This window comes from Meleagris gallopavo, chromosome Z (assembly GCF_905368555.1).
Source record: "Meleagris gallopavo chromosome Z, MGAL_WU_HG_1.1, whole genome shotgun sequence".
In the NCBI taxonomy this organism is placed as follows: domain Eukaryota; kingdom Metazoa; phylum Chordata; class Aves; order Galliformes; family Phasianidae; genus Meleagris; species Meleagris gallopavo.
Window position 1 is genome coordinate 53077749 of NC_139435.1, and position 23575 is coordinate 53101323.

Sequence of the window (23575 nt, forward strand, 5' to 3'; positions counted from 1 at the left end):
AACCGATAGTGGTCTTTTTAATATGATTTGCCAATGCAGACACTGAAATTACACAGCCTTGCACTCAAGTCAAAAGAACAGAGCTGACTCTGCACAGCACAGTACTGGAAACCCTTATCTGTGAGATATACTGTTCCACAACATGACAGTATCATTAATAATTCTATATAGCTCTTCTGGGCAGAGAGTAACATGAATATAAGCTCTCGTTCTCAAAACGACCGTGAAAGAACACACAAATAGGTCTTATTAGGTGATTTACTCAATCTTTCTCCCAATAGTTCACAGTTTTTTTCAAATTATACCTAATTTTTACTCCCTTAGATTGCAAACTGTAAAGCCACATGTCACAATCACATAACTGCAAGTAGTCAGATTATAACTTTTTTTTTTTTTTTTTTTTCCCTAAAGAGGAAAAATATCTATGAATTCTATGAATTATTAGGGGAGCAGAAGAAAAATTTACAGCATAGTTTCAACAATGATTGGATACCACAAACCATTCAATGCCACTACACTATTCAAGAACAGAGAGAACCTGCAATAGTGGTCAACATTTGCTGCGTTTGCTGCATGGCATTTATTTAAAAAAAAAAAAAAAAAAAAAAGAAAAAAGAAAAAGAAAAAAAAAAAAAGAATTGACTGTTTTACAGCTACCTAGATTAGGACACAATGTAAACAGGTTATTTTACATCTAAAGAAATAATTACACAACATGCAGAACGCCAAGTGGGATAAAAAAAACCAGCATCTTCCAACAGTGCCTCTTTAGGAGAGCCTTCACAAGTGACACAACTGAGATGGACACCTTTTTATATTACTGCCTTGGGAGAAGCACATAAGTGGCTGTTACAGTTTCTAACGACAGTGTTGCCCAAAACATCTAGGATATAAGCACCTCAAATACACTTACTGCTACCAACAGAGAACTAAGGTAAAAAAATTGAAATATATTTGCATCTTCTAATGAATGAATCAATCCAACAAAATCTAAAATTAAAAAAAAAAAAAAAAAAAAGAATTGTCCTAAGAAAGGCACTTTGGCAAAAAATTTTTGCTCTTATCCCAGAACAGCTCCATTCAGACATGGACCTTGCTTTTACTATTTGATTCCCTTTCCCTTTTTTATCTCATTAAACAACCAGTTCTTACTTCAACTACAGTATTCATCCACAAACAGAACCAAATCCTTTCTACAGCCATTTCAATTACACTAGCAGCTTCATACCTACCAACCTACAAAACAGACCCATAACAATGCAAGGCAGTCTTTTGTCTGCCACTCATCCCATCCCTAACTCAAGTTCACATCTCAAGTGAATTAATTTATAATGTATAGTTTATTCACACACAGCAACAAAACCAAAATCCAACTACACTAGTCCTAAGTCTTATTTCCCGCAATCTCCAACTGTATGTGAGAGCTGCTCAAACAGATGTGCATTTCCTATTACTGGGACAAGTCTTTTATCTAGTTTGATTTATTCAAAATAAATTATGCCGTAAGAGCCTCCACCATTACCACAAACTGAAGCCAACTTCCTCATGAAAAAAAACAATATATATTTAAAACAGTTTATGCCTTCCTCACACTGGGTTGAAAACATTAACATTGTTATTATAACACCTCATCTGACTATCTTCACAATGGGTTGCTTCAATTATTGTCAAAATGTCTTAACCAGTAAATGTTTAAAGATGATCAAGCTATTTGGGACAGACTCTGCCTTCATTTCTGGCTCCAATTACATATCTAGGTAACTGAGTCAATCTCCTAAGGTGTTTTTGTTAACAGATTTTTTTTTTTTTTAATAATTTATGTTGAAGAACATAAAATTATCCTCTACAGAGATCTGCGCTTGAATTTTTAACTTCACTAACCATGCCTTTGAGCTCCTGGGATAAGCAAGAAAAGAAGAAAGTGTACCATTGTTACTAACTTCAAATGTTGTACTTCTTTATGTCTCAACACCACTATTACTATCCAGAGATCACTAAGACATAGGAAAGGACAGCCACTAAAAATTATTCTCCACTTCTTGAAAGTCAGCAGTGTAACTTTTTTTTTTTTTTTAAGCAATAAAAAGGAGAATACAATCACGAGATGTACCCTGCTTGTTGGATTAGCTTAAGCTAGCATTAGCAAAAATAAAAGCTCAGTTAGTAAGTCTTCATTGTACTGTTCCAGACAACCTCTTTACAAAAGGCATCCGTGAGCAGCTGGTCAAAATCTTTTGATAAGATTCTGATTTTGACTTCAGAAGCAACCTGCTTAACCACAAAAATATTATTCATTTCTCTCTTCAAGTAAGTATTTCTGTGCTGATTAGTTTTTTCTTCAATTTCCTTTCCACTTTCTTATGCACTTAGTTCTTATCTTCCTCTCTTCCTTATTTTACACTTATTTTGGGGGCAAAATAGGGAAGATGGGAGACCAAAAATGCCGCAAAAAAAATTATTGATAATATTTAAAACTCTCCCTCACTTCGCCAGAAACAAACAAACAAAAAAAGTTTTTAATAAGAAACAAAATGAACAAAAAAATCCACCAAAAACTTCCCTCACACTTCTGGGAAGAATTGTTTTTTCCCATTTTTGACACACTGCAGTTCCCTAAACATAGACAGATCTAAGCTTTTTCAGTTTCACCTACATTCTCCACCTGTGTGCAATTCATCTATGAATAACAGAATCCTAGCATGGCTTATGTTCAAAGGGATCTCCAAGCCCCCCCAGCCCCAACCCCTGCCATTGGCAGAGCTGCCCCCCCCAGCTCAGCTGCCCAGAGCCTCATCCAACCTGGCTTTGAACACCTCCAGGGATGGGGCACCACAGCTTCTCTGGGCAGCTGTGCCAGGGCCTCACCGCCCTCTCAGTAAAGAATTTAATCCTAATATCTAAATTAAATCTCCTCTCTTTCAGTTCAAAACAGTTCCCCCTTGTCCTGTCACTATCAGGCCATGTAAAAACACAATCCCTCTCCTATTTATAAGCTCCCTTTAAGTACTGGGAAGCTATAATGAGGTCTCGCTGAAGCCTTCTCTTCTCTAGGCTGCAAAGCCCAGCTCCCTCAGCCTGTCTTTGTAGGAGGGGTGCTCCAGCTCTCTGATTGTCTTTGCAATTGTCTGACAGTTCCATGTATGGAATCAATATTTTTTTGCCTAAACACCTGCTCTCTTCTTGTTTGGCAGGAACTGTTATCCAAAACATATCTCATTATCTACCACTTAAAAATTCTATACACTTTCAATGGTACCACACAAAATCTCTTCTATGAGTCTGCATTTTGCCTGTTAACAGCACCCTTTATTGTTTTCTAAGAATCTTCTGGGTATTCATCTAGCACTGAGTGATTAACAGCTTTCAAGGAAAATATACAAAAGAAAACAGTTCTCAAATTCTCCTTCTTGAAGATGCAGCTTAGTATCTAGATGTACTTTTTTGTCCTCTGTAGTGAGAGCAAGAGGAATAATTACTTTTATTATCATTACATGTTCACATTTTAAACTTAATCTTATGATTTCACTGAAGTTCTCTAACAAGACAAAGGGCTGTTTTTCAGGAGTATGGATGGAATTAGATGATCCTTTTCCCACTGACTATCAGTAGAAGCTCTGCATTTGAAAATTTTCTGCAATTTAAATCTTGTTAAGAAGTAAAGCCAGCACTGACATATTCTAAGCTCAACTGGTGACAGGGCAAGTTAATGGGGTATGCACAAATGAGGATCTAAAAATCATCATAAAATACCATGTATTCTTCAGTTTTTTATGCAACTTCTGATTTTTATTAATGATCAAATGAAGCTGCTTTCTGGACAAGCTGCCTGCTCTTTGTTGTTTTTTTTTTCAGGGGGTGGGGGAGTTTTTTGGTTGTTGTTTTTAATCAATATATTAAGTGGCACCTTAGAAAATTAAATTCTTGCTCTGAGGCACCTCTTACCATTAGAGTCCTCCACTTCTTCAGCAGGAGTGTGGTTCTTGGAGGTGTGGTGGGCGTGTGAGGCTGCAAGGTTGACAATGCGGGGTCTTGGTAGTGTCAGTGCTTTCCCATGCACTTTCAAGGAATGCTCTTTCAGTTGGCTGATTGTCATGGTGGAAAATGAGCAGGAGGAACATTTGTAGGCATGTTCACCTGGGTGAGCGAAATACAGGCAAGTCATCAGCTCACAAAAGAAACAAAATGGGGCCCCCATACTTCTCCTACTGAACTTGGCAGTAAAGTTCACATGGACTCCTTCAGCACCAGACTGATCCCAGTGAGAACAACTATGTGCGTTTCTTTGCTGGAACAATCTGGAGTTTGCTCCATCTCTTGGACAACTGTAGATCCTTGTAAAGTGATGGATGCCAAAAAATAGAGATCAAAGTATTTGCATGCCTGCATTGCATGGTATGAGAAGAAAACAGACTGAGATGAAAATGGAGTCACTGAACTACAGCCTTTTCAAACATTTTGGGCAGCACAGCAACTATAGAAGGTGAAGTCACTTGTTTCTGCATGCAGCTTAAAGAAGCAAGAAGGACACTAGAAAATGCTAACAGAGGTCCCTCAAAAAAAAAAAAAAAAAAAAAAAGAGAAGAAAAAAACTGAAGTGAAAAAAAAAAAAAAAAAAAAAAAAAAAAAAGGACACATTTTCCTTACAAAAAACTTGCCACTACACAGGAGTAATCTGCACAAAACTGGTAGCCAAGTCAAGGTCAGTTTACAACAGAAGCAAAAATGGCAATACCAAGAAAAGTGCATATCTGCAAGGCTATGTGAAAGCGTGTTATGAAAAAGCACCAAAACAAGTGAAGGAACAGAAGTAATGAACAGTAGTGAACTTAATTTTGAACACATTCCAAGCTACAAAGACAGCAAACAAACGGAAACAAATCCTTAGATAAGATTTGTTTTGCATTAAGCATGGAGGCAATTGGAACACAAAGTGAAACTGTCCCAACAGAAACAATCTGATTTTATACAGGTGCCAAGTTATTGTTTTGGAAGTGCCACTTCCATGTACAAGAGTAACACTGGCCACATATGAGTTGTACACAAAGAGCCAAAACTAATATTGGAGTGAAATACTCATGAACAGTAACAGAAGAACAAGAGTTCTGGTAATGAATGAGGCAGAGTATGTTTTCCATCTCTCAATAAATTTAGCAAACATGGTTCTCAAACAGCATCATTTCCAACCACAAATATGTGAACCAAAAGGGAACATGTAAACATGCTTATTGAAGCAAGTTGGAGTAAGCACACCTGAAAAGATCAGCAACCATTATACAAAAAACATAACACTCAGCTCTCTCTTCCAGAAAAAACTATGCTAATTTTTGGGATAAGACACAAATTCTCAGAAAGCCTCTTCCGGTACATCTGAAAGAGCCCAAACTGATGAAACGAGAAACTGTCTCGTGTGTTTTCAAATGGTATTCCTCATCTGCATATTACATCAGAGTTATGTATTACTTTTATACAAACCGAAAAAAAACCCACATTTTGCATACACGTACAAAAACTTACTTAATGGAATAGGATAATACAAGGCCACAAGAAATTCCCGAAGTACATATTGTACATCAGAAGTACATCAGTTAAATACAGCTATAAACCTTTACAGTTTGTCAGAAAAAGAAGCTGTGGGACAACAGTGAGCACCAACCATTAGCTTAAAAGCATCAGACGACATGAAAGGGAACTCAGAATGATTATATATTAAGAAGTCTGGACACAATTAATACATGTATCCACTATTTATCAAAAACAGCTCAGCAGAATATCAGCATGAAGGATGTATTTTATTCTAGAGGCAAGACTATAGTTTAGAGCACATTTTCAACTGCTAGTTTTGCACTTAAAAAATAATCATAATAATATACACACAAGTAAGTGCATGTAGAAATTTGAGGGGAGAGGATAGTAACAACACCTGATATATATTTGGAGTATAATGTTCCAGATTACGTAGAATGTGAGCAGGGCCACAATACTCTGCCTTTCAGGATTTTACCGAGTTTAAAGATCTCCAGGAGACTCTAGACAAATAAATAAAGGGGTATAGAAATTTCTACTTCTAAATAAAATGATAATGAGATGATTGACAAGAGAAAAAATGGTAAAAAAAGAGGTTCAAAAAACCACTGCATCACTGAAAAACTGGGGAGTCTAAAGAAAATTTTTCATTGTGTATTTATTCAGTGATATGTATTTCTGAAGGACTAACTCTCAAAACACAACAAAGCCAAACTTTGAGTGAAAAACATCCAAGTAATTTTCTGTGATGCAAATATTTGTTTGGTAGAAATGGACTGAGGCAGAAACAGATCATAAGTCTTTGAAAACCCTATTACACAAGTCATTGTGCAAAACACTATCCAAGCAACCATGAAATTGTGTTCTGATATATGATGCAAAATATGGTCCTTCAAGGACTGTCCACTAGTCAAGTTCAATAGCATGAATTCATAATAAATAAAACAATACATGAAGAGGAGTATGAAATAAGAACCAGTTGCACGCAAACTTTGGCTCTAAAATTCAGGCAGGTTCAAACAAGGTAACACAAAGAGTCCACTCTACAACAGCATAAGGGAAACATTCTGTTTGGAGAAGATGAAGATCTGTGTCATCTTCATACAGGATGTGGGATTTTATAAACAAGAACTGCTGCATACAGTTGGACTGCCTAGAAAGTACAGAACGCCGTAGTTCCATACATTATGAGGTTGGTAACAGACCAGCTAGTCAACAACACCCATTCAAGTACCGAAGAGGGTCCTGGCACTAGCTCCGTGACATTTGAAACCAGTATCAGAAATTGAGTACAACCAAGATCATCAATCTCCATTATATTTTGTCAACAAAAAATGCCTTGAATCAAGGGTGATAGTTTTCTTTAAAAAAAAAAAAATCAGTAGACAGTCATGAACTCTTCCTGCCTTTTCTACTCATTTTCACATCTTCCTCCTCCACTCCAACTTGAGTATAGTGTGACATAAACAAACAATAAGACAAGGAACATACTTCTACCCTGTGTCATCTGTTTCAGTAGTTTCTATTTCTGGGTAACCGGAGACAACTGGTCTAGTTCATGTTCTATTTAGATCAGTCAATATTCTACAATTTGTATTAAAGTGCATGTATGGACTGGAGTTCACGAAATGTTTTTTCATCTTTTTAACCAGAAAGATGCAACAATACGGAATACAGCCAGTGGTTCTTGACTCCAATGTTCTAATAAGCCTTTAGCACATGATGTATGATGATGTCAAGAGTCTAGGGCCAAGGACTGGAGACAAAACACCTACCAGGAAATTTTGAGTCTCAAACTTTTTAATAATCAAAGGTGCAACACTCTGATGACCTATCCTGCATGACACATCCCCTTCCCAATTCTGGTTCATCAGCAGCATGTTTGCATTCATGTACTGTACAATGCAACACAGAGAACTGCAAGATAAATTTCCATGTGTGGTAAAAGAATGATGATGTTCTGCTGAATATAGACCTGAAGTCTACAGTCTTTGGCTTTACCATGAAAGCCACATGAGAGTCTACCCAAAAACCAACATTCAGTTCACAAGCCTTTTCCCAGCTAAAGCACAAACAGAAATATAAAAGAGAAAAGTTAAGACAATGGTGTAAGCAGACTGAATAAGTTCATATATCATTTACAATGAAAATAGAATGGGCCACTTATGAAGTATTCATCTTGTTTAAAATTCTTGTCTTTCCAGAAACATTATCCAAACTTTCAGTAATTCCAGTAAGTGCATAGGTTGGCCAATCCTGATTTGCCATAAAAATCTTACCCAAATTTGGTGACAAAACACGGGATTCAAACCAGCATCTCTGATGAGCAACAAGAATACACAGGCCAATTCTGTTGCTGGACTGCAAAACTAAGAGAGAAAACTTACCAGCATGAGCCTTGAGTATATGGGTTTTCAGGCGGCTATTGTAAGAGGACTTGAATGGGCACAATTTGCAACGGAATGGTTTATGGTGTCCATGATGGGTCTGCATATGACGATCCAGACTTGAAAAAGAGAAAGACAGAAAAGGGAAACATAAAAGAGTAAAACATTCAAACTATTCCTCTAAATGCAAAGTAAAACATAGCAATAATAAATTAAATAAGAAGAATATGAAGCTCTTCTACAATCTCTTTAAGCTCAAAGGTCTGCCTACAGAATAAAGCAGAATCTAATCTGAAGAAAAGGAGCAGAGCTAACACCAATTCTGTTATGCAGAGAGCAAGCCACTTAAATAAACTTCTAGGACAAGATTAGTATAAATTAAATTATACCTGATCCAGACTTAAGAGACCAGTTGGTAGAAACAAGAAATATACAAGAACAGTAAAATTACCATTACAGAGATTTATTTTCCTGGCAGACATTTTTGTGAAAATATGCCTCTTTTCTGTCCTCTTGATGGTATATATATATATAAAAAGATATTTTTGACCAGCTTTAATGAGGAAGTCTTCTTTTGGTTACAGCAAAAGCAGATTAGCGATCCTACTCTGGGGAGGGTGCCAGCAGGCTGCAGTTGATGAGTTCCGGGATTAAAAGGCAACAGAGTTTCAGGAATAACAGTGAGGGAGATCCTGAACAAAGCTCCAACAAGAGAAGAAGGTGGTGGCTACGAGCAGCCTTGACTTTCTTCAAAGAAACTGACAGCCTGAATATAGGGGTGTGATCACAATCTGCTCTCTCCACAGCTTCTTGTAACAGCTTAGTGAAATTTTGAAAGGAAAAAGGGCACTTTCCACAGTTTGTAAAAAAAGAACAAATTCATTGTAAGTCCTGCAGAGCTCTTCAGCTCCCACATTTTGGATCACAGTCCTCAGTTCACAATCTTAAGGTGCTAGGCAGGTAGCCTCAGCTTCTGCCTCAGCTGTAAACTTCTCTAGTAAAGCCTCTTCCTTGAAAACACTACTATTTTGTGATTATGGTTAATTTCAGTCTCCTTACATGTGGTGATGGAATGAAAAAGTAGTGCAGACTGAAGAACTGATCATTTGAAAAAACTATCCCCCCATCTACCAGTTTAATTCTAGACACACTTCAGGCTTACTTTCTTCTGCTTTACTTTGATCATCATGTTTTTATGGAACATCAACATGCAAGTCAAGTTTAGGCTGTTCCAGCCTACTCTCACTACAGATTGTCATTGGATCTTTAGTACCACACTGTAGCACTTGAGCCAGAAAATCTCTGTTTATGAGAGCACTAAAGTCTGTGTATTCAAAAATTAGATGGCAGTAAAAAAAAATTAGAAATAAATTTGTGTCTCCTCTCAGGGCCATTTTATACAAATACAATATTTAAAAAAAAAAATTGAGGATGAAGTTTGTGGGAAGAAAAAATGTACAGCATTTCTAGGCAAATAGGGAAATAAATGTCCCAGATACTAAGACACTGAACATCTGAAGTTGCAGAATTTCCAGGTCACAGGCTGACCAATGGTTGAGCACCAGATGGGAAGGTGTGGCTAACCCAGGGAGCTCAGGTGCAAGCAGTGCACGTGAGTGACCAGAAGGGGTGGAGCCTTGCTCCACTCCTCCTCACTCTCATTTAAGGCTTAGCAGCTGAGGGAGCAGTATCTCTTTGGATGGAAACTACATTCCTCTTGAGCTGGTACTGGTTGTTGGAATGGGTAAGCCAATTTTTCTTCTTTGTTACCTGCTTGCTTAAATCAAAAGCATTTTTGAAGTAGCCGATAAGGAATGATCTTACTGAACAGTTAAACAATCTGACAAAGATGTGTACAATACATATTCAATCTATTATGTAATACATACCTTAAGGTGTTTGACATAATAATACTTAAAACTGTATTCATGATCACATACGTTGCCAGCACCATTCTTCCAAAGGTGGGTTAAGATTTGGTAGGATTTAGAAGTAGATGAATTAAATACTGATTTGGTTTCTTTCATAAACTTTATCTCCCAGGGCAGTAATTGCATCAGAAATAAAAGATGAAAGACCACCTTGACAACAGTAGCAACAGTTACTATCAAATGAAGTTGACCACTATGAATCATTCACCGTTTCCTTGCTTACCAAGCTTACCAACCCTTCTAATCACAGGATAATAGTTTATTCATTTCTAAGATAGGAAACAGAGTCTAAAATCTCTAAAAACAAGTCTGATTTTTGAAAGCAAACCAGTTGATTAGGCAAAAGCAGGCCTACTGAGGTTGTTCTCAGTGTCAGCCTGGCCAAAGCAAGGTGAAACAGGTGAAACATGCTTAGTAGTATCCACCCTTCCCCCCAGATCCCCTTTTTCACTCTTGACTGCTCAATCCCATGGATCTTTTCAACTTGTGTCATCAGCTTGCCATAGCATACCAACAGAAATCTCAGTTTTTAATGTAAGGTGTATAAAAATGCATTTTATTGTGCTGTCCCTCCCACATGCATTTGACTGCAGTCTTCACCAAATTTTAGAGCGTATCTGACAGTGTGTATGTATATATATATGCCAAAAGGAGGTAAAAGGGTCTTTTTCTGAAGGCATTTAGAACTGACAGTGTTTCCTCCATGACACATCATACATGTGACTAATTATTATTTTTTATTATTTTTTTAAAATTCTTATGCGTGTGCCTATTAAAAAAAAATTATAAGGCTGATGGCAAAGTCAATTGCTAGGAAGAAAATCAGAAGGAACCCGACTATTTATTATGATTCCATATTTTCATTATGCAAAATGAGACAAGGAAACAGGCTGATGAAGTTACATATGCCATGCTGGTATGAAATTGAAGTGTTTGTAGAGTGAAAACTGCACATCATGCTTAAGGAAGAAAAATGTCAGTTTTTAAGGGAAAGTTTATAATAGCTATGTAACATGAGAAATGAAAACTCAGTTGTCAGAAAGTTGTAGTTATTGTAAACAATGTACATATGTACATCAGAAGCTCACTATATATTAAGGATTAAAAAGAAAGATACTTCACTCTTATTCACTTGCCAAGTCACATGCATTTGGCGAGTTTTCATAAGTGGTGGAATTCACTATTTACCTACTGAAAGAAGTTGTGTTATTTGCTTGCAAGCTTGCTTTTCCTCTACATGCAACAGAAAGGGGCCTAAAAAAAAAATCAGGCTATAAAGATGTGCCCTTTTATAAGCAATCACACACAATGATGGTGCAGAAGACACACAAATGCTGAGAAAAGTGTTGCTCAAATCAGCTTGAGGGTGCTTTTCAATGTCAACCTATGAAACAGTAGTTCTAGTCAGTGCTTCTTTTGAAAACAAAACTAAAAGCCACAACTTACTTGTGCCTGAAAGCAGAGACAAAGGAGCAATACTGGCAGCTGTACTTGTCTTCCCGGGTAAACATGGCCAAAGCCAAGTGACTCCTCTCGTGAGATCGCAGACCCTGCATAGACATCAAAACCCGGTCACACTGGCTGCAGTGGTAGCCCCCAGGTCTGGTTTCATCTTCCAAGGATGCTCCAGATTCGGCTTCTGCAAATTCCAGAATGCCAGGGTCTTTGGCTCCCTCAAAACCCTCCAAAGTTGTGTTTGAAGAATCTTCAGCCTCCTGCTAAAAAACACATACCACCCCAAAGCCATCAATTCTCTCTCCCTTCTGCCCCTCAGGCTTTCCCATGTGTTCATTTTAATACCTAGTTTTCCCACTATGCTATTTTTCTAAATATATCTCTATTAATGACTTCCTGAAACATGGGCCTGTTCTTGGAGGAAAGATGTCTCCTGATAGTCAAATAATGCAAAGAGACAAGAAACTGAATCAACTTTCAGTTATCTTTATATGAATCTTCAAGACCCGATCAGTGAAAACTTGCTGAGATATAGAGTAAGTTCATTTCAGCTCATTTTCACGTAGCTTTACAGTGTAGCTACTCTACAAACTAATAGCCTAGTCTGCTTTACTATGTAGTTGCCCATCAGAGTCAAATCCCAAGAAATAAGCAGAAAGTGCTCTAAGATTCTAGAAATCTTCTTTAAAAAAACAAATAAGTATTTTCTTATTCACTTTTTTTAACTCTTCTGTCCTTTCATTCTTCTAAACAAAGCAACATTAAAAACCTGTAAGAGTATATGTATCGTGTTCTTTTAGCATTGGATTTCAGATTTTTTTCCCAGCTGCATAGTATCTTTTTATTCAAAAGATGTCATTGATCCCACATTAAATTCATATGAGAAGCGGGGAAGAGAGGAAACTGTCTGAAAGGAGGGAAGCCTCCTAGTCTGTCAGTACTGTCAGGTAAAGTAAAGGAAGGGCAGCTGTAGGGCAATGAAAGCTCTCTGGAGGGAGCATAAGCTAGGCCCTGAAGGATTCTGCTTCCTTACAAATCATAGCTGTTGTCACGAAAAAAGCATCCTAAGTCATTGAGACCCGCAGCAGGAATTTTTACCAAACTGCAGCACAAGGAGAAGGAATATACAACTATTTCCTACAGCCTTATTGTACTTGCTCTGCCTCTGCTGATATAGTAGAAATCAGGCTGTGTTGCAAAGCCTATTCTTGGAGATGTTCTAGAAGACATCTTTTTTCACAGGGAGAAAGGAATGACATGCTTACAGCTAATAACCTGAATGGTACCACTGGGTCAGCTGGCCAGCTGAACATTTTGTTTGGAGCCAGCAAGGAAATTTTACTGTAGAAAGGCATACCATAAGCAACTTCATCCGTCTGAATGTGCACACTTACTCTTCTTTAAAAAAAAAAAAAAAAAAAAAAAACCAGCTCTTTTACGGTTTAACTAAGTAGAAAAGTAGCCCACAATAGCTGAGAGAAAGCCTCCTGCTCATAAACCAAGTCTTTCGGTCATCAGCGACATCAACTCCTCTGTGGCTGAGAAGAAATGAGAATTAAATAGTCTTCGTGCCCCTAGATCAAGAGTGGAAAAAAGTTAAAACATCTTAAAATAAACAGTGTGCACTGCAAGAATTCAGAGTTAAATTAAAAAATCATGCTGAACTGGAAGAACTGACTCAAAATCCAGTCAATTACACAAGAGCCCTCCACAGGTTTCCAATAGCCCTTAATTTTAAACAATGCAAAAAGTAGCAGTCACAGTTTTAAAATTCTCACCTTTACTGTAGCTGACACAGAAGAGACATTCCCATACTGGACATGTTTGCGGAGGTGATTACAAATGGCTCGAAGCGTTGGATGGACTTCCACACAAAATTTACACTTGTAACCAACTACCTTCCGCTCTTTAAGTTTTGAAACATCTTCCAGGTGTCCAAAAGCCTATGAGTACACAGTCATAGATCAGTTCATACACCAAAGTGTTTTGCTATCTCATTTTTAGGAATACAGACTAGATTTTACAGCTGGAGAGAAATTATGCTTAATGTACAAGTCGTGTCTTGAGAAACAACAAGGTCAATTTTTGCTGATGTGTATTAATGCCCCCAGAATAACAGGGCAGGGCATCTGTGCAACAGAAACTTTCAGTTTCAGCATAACAGTAGTATTCCAGAAGACAATGCAATTTGACCTGAAACTGTGCTCTTTCATGACACCTCTACTTCCCTAGCAGCTGCGAGGATATTTTCTGCAGCAACTGTATTCCTCACTAAAGAAGAAAGGAGTGTGTGAGCAGGATAAAAGAGCACAATTTGTTTTTCTGATATGGGACATTTGTCCAAAGCTTCATTCATCAGACAGATTTCTGTCATATTAGTATTTAGTGGTTTATAAGAGAAAGTACTGGAAGAAACATGATTGAGAAGTAAACTAAAGTGTTATTCAGGGGTACGCTTAAGATGGGAATGGGACATTTTATAAAAAGTCTAGTATATGGCTGCCTTGCAACAAAAGAACAAGGAACTGTCAGATCCAGATGGCCTTCCAGAAGGGTAGGAGGAAAGAAAGATAAGGAGAATACTGAAGGAAGCAGTTAGAAGGCTCAGGGCCTCCCACGGAACCTAGGGAGGAGTGAAAAACGAAGGAAAGGATGAGGAAATTAAAGCAGAATGTGTAATTGACTTATGGAGCTCAACTGGCAAGCTGAGTCATTCATTAGCCTGTGGTCATTTGGCTGTCAAACAGAACATGCAAGTGGGCATTAGTAACAGGCAGTCTCTTGGGGTGCAGAAGGGTAGTGTTTTTGTTTTTCTCTCTCAGCAGGGAAGGGAGAACAGGGAAAGAGACCAGACATAGATCCTTACCCTCTCTTGTTTGAAATCTGCAAAAGCACCATCTGCGTATTTCTGCTTGCTTAGAAGCTGCTTCCTCCTCTCCTGACGTTTGGCACGTTTCTGGAACTCCTCATTGTGACCATTCAAGTGTGCAGTCAGCTCTGCTGTGCTATGCAATTTCATATCGCAATGCTTGCACTGGTAGACAGCATTCTGAGAGCGGGTGCCACTTCCCAGTATGGTAAAGTCTCTCTTCAAATCCTTGCTGTGGTGGTCAGTGTAATGCATGCACAGCAGCTCCGCTGTGCTAAAGGACAGCTTGAAACATTTTATGCACCTGAAGGGAAGCCACTCAATTTCCTGAGCCTCACTCTCCACTTCAGGCTTCTCAAACTCATTCCTCTCCTCAGCTGGAGTCAGCTTTTCATGCTCATCAGCATACACGGCAGTGAAGTAACCCCCAAGCTTACTTGCATGCTGCTTCTTCGGGAAAACACCAGGGTGACGCTTCATGTAGTGGGACACAATACCCTTTTTGCTGAAGGACTGGAAGGAACAAAGCGAGCATTTCTTCTTCTCTACAGCTCTCCTCAGCTCCTCACTTAACTGAGGAGTGTCATCTTTAGGAGGAGATGGAATGATCACTTTATTGGGTTTGTCGCTTACTGTCCTGGAGGCTGCTAAGCAATGAGTGTAGTAAGCATCAATGTCATGTCTTTTCTGGTAGTGTGCCGCAAGCCCTTTGCGAATAGGGTTGGTGTAGGAACACAAAGCACATTTGAAGAGGTTGTTCTTGCCCTCCGGCTGTGCCCGGACATTGTTATGTTTGATACGGTAGTGCCTGGCTATCCCCTTCCGGGTAGAGCAAAAATATTTGCAGAGCTGACACCGGAAAACTGTGTGAGACACTAAATGAGAACTGGAGAAATGAGGCGCTGCAACAGAGATTTCTCCAACATCCTCAGCAGCAATTTCTGGAGAGGCCTTGATTTCAGTCACCATGTCTGGCTCCAGGGAAGCAGATACTTTTGGTGGTGACTGGGCAAAAACATCAAATTCAGGCTGATTGTGATATTTCTCATAGTGAATTTTGAGCTTCTCCAGTGTACCATGAGTGTAAGGGCACAGTTTGCATCGATAAGCACCATAGCCTTGCTTAAAAATCCTGCTGGTCTCTTCCACATCATTCTGAGCAATATCAGTTGACTGCTCCACATCATGCACAAAATCTTCAGCAGTGACCTTTATTGATGGGTGCCGCTTCTGGTAGTGTGTGAGAACGCCATGAATGCGTGTGTTAATGTATGGGCAGTGTCTACACTTGTACACGGCCCCTGGGTTAATGTCTATATCCTGAGCAAAGTCTGCAGCTTTCACTTTCATGCCAGGATGTTTTTTGCCGTAATGTGTCAGAAGTCCATGCAAGTTATTGTATTCAGACTGGCAAACTGTACACTGATAAGGAGTAGACGAGATGGCGGGGTTTGCAGAAGCCAGCTGCACAGTTTTTTCCTGGGAAAGGCTGGGATCTTCTGCACACTCTGCTTCCTGGTCCATTTGTGAGGTTGTTATCTGGTCTTCAGAATCCATCCTGACCCCAGCTTCATCAGACTGTGTGCCAGATTTCTCAGCAGCATCTTTCTCCTTGATGATATCTAACAGCACAGATTCATCCCCATTCATAGCCCAAGGGTGAAAAGCTTGGTAGTGATTAGTAATATCCCAAATGGAAGATGCTTCAAAAATGCAGTCTCTGCATTTATAGGTCTTTGCTTCCACTGGTAACACTAGGGCAGGAGGGGAGGGATCGGGACCTGCCCAGAGTTTAGTGGCCATGTAAGTATAGTCAACATAATGCTCAGGATGTCTCCTTTGGTAATGCACAAGCAAACCACTTGGCTCTGTGTGTGAATAAATGCACCACTCACAGTGATAACCAGCCTCTATCAAACCATCCAAAAATGCCCATCTCAGAATAGATGTCACCGTGGCCTTCAGATTTGGATGATCTTTCTTAATATGCTTCCTCAATGCATAGAAGTAAGGTGATGTGTAGCTGCACTGCCTGCACTTGAGGGCTCTCAGCTTGGACTTGTCCCGTTCAGTGCTAGAGGTATGAGCAGACACGCTGCCAGATGATTTCTTCTGGCTGCGATCACAAAGGCTTCTAATGGTGGCTGTATGCTGTCTAATCACATCTGCATTAGCTTTGAAGTCACGATGTTTCTTTTGATAATGAATGAGCACTCCTTTCACGGTTCGGTTTCCATAATCACAGTGTTGGCAGAAAAACATTTCATTCTCGGGAGGATTCACAGAAGTTTCAGAACCACCGCGGCTCAACTGTTGCATTGACACTGGTGGCCTCTGTATACCAGGTGGCAACTCACCAGCCCTCATCATTGCTGCAGTGGGAGGTGCCTGTCTGATATACTTGGCAGTGACCTTTATCTCTGGGTGCCTTTTCTGGTAGTGGACAAGCACTCCCACAACTGAGCGGTTGCTGTATGAACAGTGTTTGCAATAGTAGAGTTCAGTAGCAAGGTCTGGGGGTGGTGGTGGGGGAGGCGGAGAAGCCAGGTTGGACAATTTGGGGGAGACGGGTGTTCCCATCTCAAAAGACATCTGGGCCAGAGCAGAGCCCCTATCAACAGAAACTACACGCATTGTCTTCTGAATTCTGAAATATGATGCTTTTTCTTCAGGGTGCTTTTTCTGGTAATGAACCAAAACTGAATGCATATTAGGGCTTGCAAATGAACACACATCGCAGTCATAAACGACCACACTATTGACTGAAGGTTCCTTCTGATTTTCACATTCAGGGCTAAAACTCTTGGCAGCACTTTTGTTAAAGCCAGTTGGCACACCAGCCCCACGAGCCACAGGGGTAGAAGTTGCCATAGTTTTTGGAGCAGAATTCAAGATCTCTCTTAGTGTTTGAGACTCTGTGTTTAGTCCTTCTTGCTGCTCAACAACATAACTTGAAAATATCATTGCATTGTTAATTTTCACTGTGGGATGCATTCTTTGGTAATGTGGCATCAGGCTTCTAACATTTGGGCTTGTGTAAGAGCAGAAGCGGCAGCGATAGATCAAATCAGAATGATCAAAGTTCAGTACATTCATAGCTTCAGGGTGATGCTCTCCATAATGCTGCTGCAAGTCTTCAAAATTTGTGTAGTCAATATAGCACTCAAGACATCGGTATACTGCACTATGATCATTGGGATCCAAAATATACCTAAAGCTGAATTTAATATAGGGATGCATTCGCTGGTAGTGGGTGCTAACACTCCGGGCAGATTTGTTGCTGAAATCACAGTGTTTACAATAGTAAAGCCTGCCAGAGTCATTGAACTCTGCATTCTCGTTGTTCTGATCAGTACCATACATGTTTGACTGGCCCCCCAGAACAGAGGCATTAGGGCTCTGATGTTCCTTCATGCTGACAGAAGAATAATAATCTTCCTCATCTTCTGATAGAGTGAGCTCAATCTCTGCTCCATTAGCAGAATTGTAATCGTGCTGCAAGCTTCTGAAGTTTGTCTCCTTCTGGGAATCATTAGCCTCTCTTCCCCACATTTGCTGTGGAGCATAAGAACTGGAAACTTCTATCATTGGTTCTGTTTGCTCTTCTTCTCTGTCTAACTCCACTTCTATCTCCACCTCATTATCTTCCTCCTCTTCCTCATCATCCTCTACATTAATCACAGCATCTTCTTGCTGTTTGTTTTGGCTGATTTTGCTCTGCAGATTACTCGCTATTTCATCAATTCTAGTTCTCTTTTTCACTGGCGAAAGATCTAAAGGGAAATCGTTTGACACCTTCCGAGGGGCCTTTGCAACAAAATTGTTTTTAGATGAGAGCCCAAGGATTGAGGTTTGGCTCTTTTTCACTGTGCTGGCAGAAGTGTGAGCATCTGCCTCACTCTCTTGTGGTGCGTTGGATGGTGGTCCATCGTATTTTGGCAAGTTGTCACAGAATGAGTGCTTGTGCTGCTGATGAACTCTGAGGCCTTTTAAAGTCGTGGTGGAATAGTTGCACATTGTGCACTTGTATGGATGCTGTGAGTGGGGCTGGGGTGATTGCTGTTGTTGCTGTTGCTGCTGCTGCACTGGTTCCATCATCCCAGCAGACTTTCTACCATTTATGTTTCCACTCTCATATGACACTGTGCTGTCGTTCAAAGAAGAGGCAATGCTTTCAGCCTGAGAATTCACAGTGTCCCAGTCTGATGTTGTACCTGTATGGCATTGCTTGTGGGCACCAAGTTTTAATGAACTCTTACAAGTAAAAGGGCATTCATCACACTTGTATACAGCCGTCTTCCCAGACAGGTGGATGTTCTCAATGTGACGGGAAATGCTTCGGCGGTGCATCGTCAGGAAAGGGCAAAAAGGGCATTGGAACCTGTTCATATACCTTCTAAAGGGAATTCCCTTTGTCTCCAATAGTTTGTTGCCATCGGATCCCATCAGCTGCTCTGCGGACATTCCTGTGGTCTGGTGATCCATGGAGTTCAAGCCATTCTCGCTGTCCATTTCATTTAGCTCTTCATCTGAGCTGGAGTCATTTAGCATACTGTTTGTTTCCAGGTCAGCAGAAGAATTTGTCATATCAGCAATTCCATAGCGGGATCTGTCAGACAAATTAACTATGCTTGAGTTGTGAGGTGACTTAGGCTTCATTTGAGGGTAAGACACAGAAGAAAACTTAGAAGATGTAGAAGAGTTGGGCCTGATAAGGGAATTGCCCATAGAGCTCCTGAAGTTTGAGACATTAGCATTAGACATCTCACGTCCCGTTGTGTTCATGGAAATATAATTAGAGTTTGGGGAGGCGTTCTGGGCACTCTTGTTCTGTACATCAGGTGCACTGGTTCCTTCTTGTTGCTGCCTCAGGCTTGACAATATTTTCACCATGCTGCGGTGCTTCTTCATCATGTGGTCACACCAGCGCTCCCTTCGAGGTGTCTGGTAGCTGCACCATTCACAGCAAAAGTTGCCCCTAGACTTTGTCAGGGGCTTGACCATGGACTCCAAAATGCTCCGCTCCACCACCTCTGCAGGCAGCTCCTTGCAGGGTTCCTGCACTGGCACAGAAGCAGATGTCGATTCAGATATAGCAGTGGAAGCTGCAGGGGGAGTTGAACTCTCTTTCAGGTTGTTTTTGTGATACATTTTCTGGTGCTTAATAATCCTTGCACGCCTGGGTGACTTGTAGGTGCAGAACTGGCAACTGAAAACTTTGCCAAACCCTTCATGCATCATGATGTTGTAATTTAAGGAACTAGCGGATGGTGGCCCCACTGAGCTCCCCCCAGCCTGTGCTCCATGAACCTTGCGTGTGTGCTCTATAAGGAGGTTTTTGGAACGGAAGTAACGCACACAGAACTTGCACTGGAAAAATTTGTTGGTTGGTTTAGGATTTGGAGCCATATGCTGACCATAGAAAGTCTGGCTCTGGCTATAGTAACTTCCAGTTCCCATCTGACTTGTTGCATTTTGCCCTAAAATGAGAATCAAGGTGAATATATAAATAAATAAAAAAAAAAAAACAGAGGCTTTTTCTCCACCCACCCTGTATGCTTAAGAATACAACTGCACCCTGTACAGGTAATAATCACACCAGGATTCTCTCACTGACTTATGGTGAGATCTATGTATCTGGCAATGTTCAGAAAAATGACCACTGTGCAGAACATGTACATGTATATGATACTGTGCACAGTCTGGGATAGGCTATTTCCAAAATCATTTTTTATGGGGGAAAAAAAAAATCTAGTATGCTAATAAAATTGAAAACTCTGAGGAGATTCATGGTGATGGAGCGCAATGAAAAGCTGACAAACAAAAGCATTTTGAAGCAGCAGATGAAGAACAGCTAAGAAATAAAACTATCCTCCATATTTGTACTTGCAGAAAAAGCTGTGGCCAGAACCAATATGCCTAAAGCTAAATACCTGCTTTGTTGCCACAGCAGTAAGGATAATGTAATTTTTACAGTCAAATTAGAAGTATTAGCTAATATATATTGAAGTAAGCCACATGTGAAATAGGAGGTTAGAGTTGAGATTTACCTGCTAATTCATCTGCAATTGTAAATTCATCCTTTACAGAAGAAAATTCAACTTCAGTCTGGTTGCTAGCATTCATGGAACCAGACCTTGGCTGGCTAGGACTTTCCTCAGAGACATCAGTTGGCTGCAGGAAAGCAGTGTGAACATCCTGGATGTGAGCTTTTAGGTCTTCATAAGATGGAGCTCGAAAATCACAGCCATCACACTGCAGCACCTCCATGGTTCAAGAATGATCTTTTACATGAGAAAATTCTGCAAGAGAGAGAAGATGTGAAGAAGAAATGTTTTACAATAATGCCATTTAAAAGAATTCTAAGAATAGGTAAGGTCATGTTTGTAAAGACAGTTGTTTCCAGAGATTCCATAACTACTGCAGTGTAAAACTCAATCTGTACTTACTACAAGAAGAGGAATCTGTTAGGATTCACATGAAGTCCTACCTAGGTAGCTTACAAGTTGCTGACTAAACACTACAGTCAAATTTCTGACAAATAACTGTTGATTCAATGGACTTTGTTCCCTTGGCTTTTCCATTACACTGGACAGAAGTCTGTCTTGTTCAAAGACCAGAACCTGTATACTACAGAAAAAGCAAATTACTTCTAAACAATCACACATTCAAAATTGCATTCAGAAAACAGTGGCTTCTGCATCTGTGTCCCACTCTAACACATCTTGGAAGATGAAAAGCACCGTCTGCTTTGCTATCAAGAGATAGCCTCAACAGGAAGAAAACTGCCTTTCTGCTCAACATTCTGAGAGTACTGATGTAGGTGGAAAATCTAGACACAATTGCAATGTAAGATACAGCTACTCAGTGAACTCGAGGTAGAATGGTTTGTTCTGCCTTAACTCCACCAAGGCTTTGTGAGAGACGACAGGGAATTTCATAAATGTGTATAGATGTCTAATGAGTGAAAGTCAAGTGGACAGGGCCAGGCTCTTTTCAGTGGTGTTCAGTGACGGCAAGAGGCAATGGGTAGAAACTGGATCACGGGAAGTTCCAATTTGTACATGAGCAAAAACTTTTGCTATGTGGGTGATGGAGCACAGAAATGAGCCGCCCGGATGAATTGTGGAGTCTCCTTCCTTGTAGACATTCAAGATCCATCTAGACACTTTCCTGTGTAACTTACTGTTGTAGGGAACCTGCTTTAGCAGAGGGTTTGACTTGATGATCTCCAGAGGTCCTTTCCAACCCCTACCATTCTGTGATCTCTGTTCTTTGGTAAAATGTTTACTGCTTCATTTGAGCATATTCTGAAGACATCACCTTTGTGAGATATTTGGGAGAAGGTGAGGACTGGAGGAAGATAGGGAAGGCAATGGGAATAGGGATATTACTGAAATACAATGGAAACATGTAACAAAGACTTATCCCAGAAACACTATCGCTTCCTTGATTTATCCATATGCCATGGGTACCTTGAATACCAAGTAACATAAGCCATGGCAACATGAAGTACAGAGGTTTAGCTTGTAAACCAGTTAATCCCGTGTCAAGAGTTGTATATTTAAGCACTGCCGTGAGGGTGAGGAAACATAAAGCACAAGCAACACAAAAGCCTCAGACTCTCCTACTTCATGCAATATTTAGGCACCAGAGCAACGGGTATCTAAATACTCCGATGTTAACAAAATAATTACTTCTTAAGTTTCCACATGCTCTGCTGGGCTAGGGAAATCTGGTCATTCCAGAGGTCCAAGGTGCAAGAGCAGCCCAAAACTCTAAAAATTCCACATGTCTATTGCATGTACAGAGTACAGAGCTACTTCTACAGTGAGAAGGCTCCAAAACATTAATGCACTGAAATAAGAGAGGATATTGCATCAGGATTTTATATGAAAGAATGTTTCTTCTGATAGCCTGCTAAAGTAAACTTCTAGTAAGTCAAATTCTGGAGAGTCTGAGCAGACAGGCTCTCCACATATTTACCTACGGGACTTTGCAGGCTGCACTGTGTTCCTTCCCTCTCCACCCCCCTCCCTCCCACCACCAATAAAGAAAATGAACGCTGTACCAGCTTCTTTTCGGGCAACAAAGTTACAATAATCGAGATACTCGAGCCTTTATGTGCAAGCACCAGACCAAATTGTGTGGAAGAGGTTGCTATCTGCTCTGGATCAAATTACAGCAGTGAGTGAAGCCCCACCCCACGTCTCCTTTAGCACAGTCCATTAGACCTGAAAACAAATTTTTCCATGGAGCAGACGACTCCTGCATTTAGAGCACTTCACAGAAAAGCAGATCATCCAGTTTTCACTACCCATCCCCCCAAGCTTAGTCCTTTCATCTCAGCCAAACAAGCCACAGCTCTGCTGAATGTGTTTATCACACTTTCAAGAGATATGAGCCCCTGCGTCACTGAAGCTTTAAGACTCACTAAGCTGCCCTAGTCCTCTGAGCTTTGGGAGCAGCCATTTTAGCTCAGACAACTCCAGCACTGAGAGGCTCATAGCTTCTCGCCCGTGCACAACATGGCCTCACTTATCTCAGCTTCATCTCAAGCACACCACGTTTGTTTTTCTTCTTTTTTTCCCCTTTTTTCCTCCTCTTCCTTGAGTGATGCTTGAAAAATCAGCATCCCCAAGACACAGCTGCACTTCTCCTGCATGCCTTGCACCCCAAAACACGTCGCTGCTGTCCCCCTGCATTGCTCAAGCAGCACCTTCTCTCTCTGAGCAGACCGCCACCAAGTATCTCCCAGGGTTGGTTCCCTGTCCCATGGATGACAAATGTGACAGATCAATCAAAAAAAACCATAGCATTACAGCATCAAGACTCTGGTCCAAGCTGTCCTACAGGCACAGGCAAGGCAGAGCCGAGCCTCCAAGCAGGAGGATGGTCGGGGGGGGGGTGAGGCGGCTGGGGGGCCTCCAGCCCCTGGGGAGCCCTCCTGCCCGGCGCAGAAGATACACCGCCCTGCACCCCTGTCAGATTCCAAAGTCTAATGACCTTTGTTAATCACCAGCCAGCCCGTCTGCATCAGCAAACCCTGCCAGCAGACACACCCTTCAACACAAAGGCTGTAGCTATGCCTTTTAAGAGAGGTTCTCTGAAAGCTCCATTGTGTGGAAGAGAGGAAAAACAAAACACACACACAAATCTCTCTTCCCCCCCGTCCCCAGCCCCCGAAAAACTTCAGACCCTTTAGAAACACCATCACAAAGTGCTTTCAGCTCCATGTCTCTTTTGGAAGCTTCAGGACAGCTTACAAAATAGAAGACTAGGAGAGCAAACCTGAAGTTCTGAAAATTAGAATGCTAGGAGCTTCAAGAGATAAAAAAAATCACCATCCCACCTCCAGCAGCCACAATTCTTTCATACGCTGACGCTTGGAGAAGGTATTCTCAAGGATG

The 23575-nt window shown here is 40.5% G+C and overlaps 1 protein-coding gene across 9 annotated transcripts in view; it reads right to left on the reverse strand.

Moving 5' to 3' along the window:
* ZNF462 (zinc finger protein 462) overlaps positions 1 to 23575 on the reverse strand; it is a 91873-nt gene that overhangs the window by 32025 nt on the left and 36273 nt on the right. For 4 of the 9 annotated variants that reach the window (XM_085214344.1, XM_085214347.1, XM_085214346.1 and 1 more), the window contains exons 2-7: positions 20216 to 20467; positions 14163 to 19645; positions 13075 to 13239; positions 11288 to 11559; positions 7911 to 8029; positions 3943 to 4134 (exon numbers count right to left, since the gene is read on the reverse strand). In XM_085214344.1, coding sequence (XP_085070470.1) covers positions 3943 to 4134; positions 7911 to 8029; positions 11288 to 11559; positions 13075 to 13239; positions 14163 to 19645; positions 20216 to 20435 — 6451 coding nt within the window. In that variant the 5' untranslated portion in view covers positions 20436 to 20467. The remainder of the gene's footprint in view (positions 1 to 3942; positions 4135 to 7910; positions 8030 to 11287; positions 11560 to 13074; positions 13240 to 14162; positions 19646 to 20215; positions 20468 to 23575) is intronic. The other 5 variants (XM_085214348.1, XM_085214349.1, XM_085214350.1 and 2 more) reach the window with 3 other exon arrangements.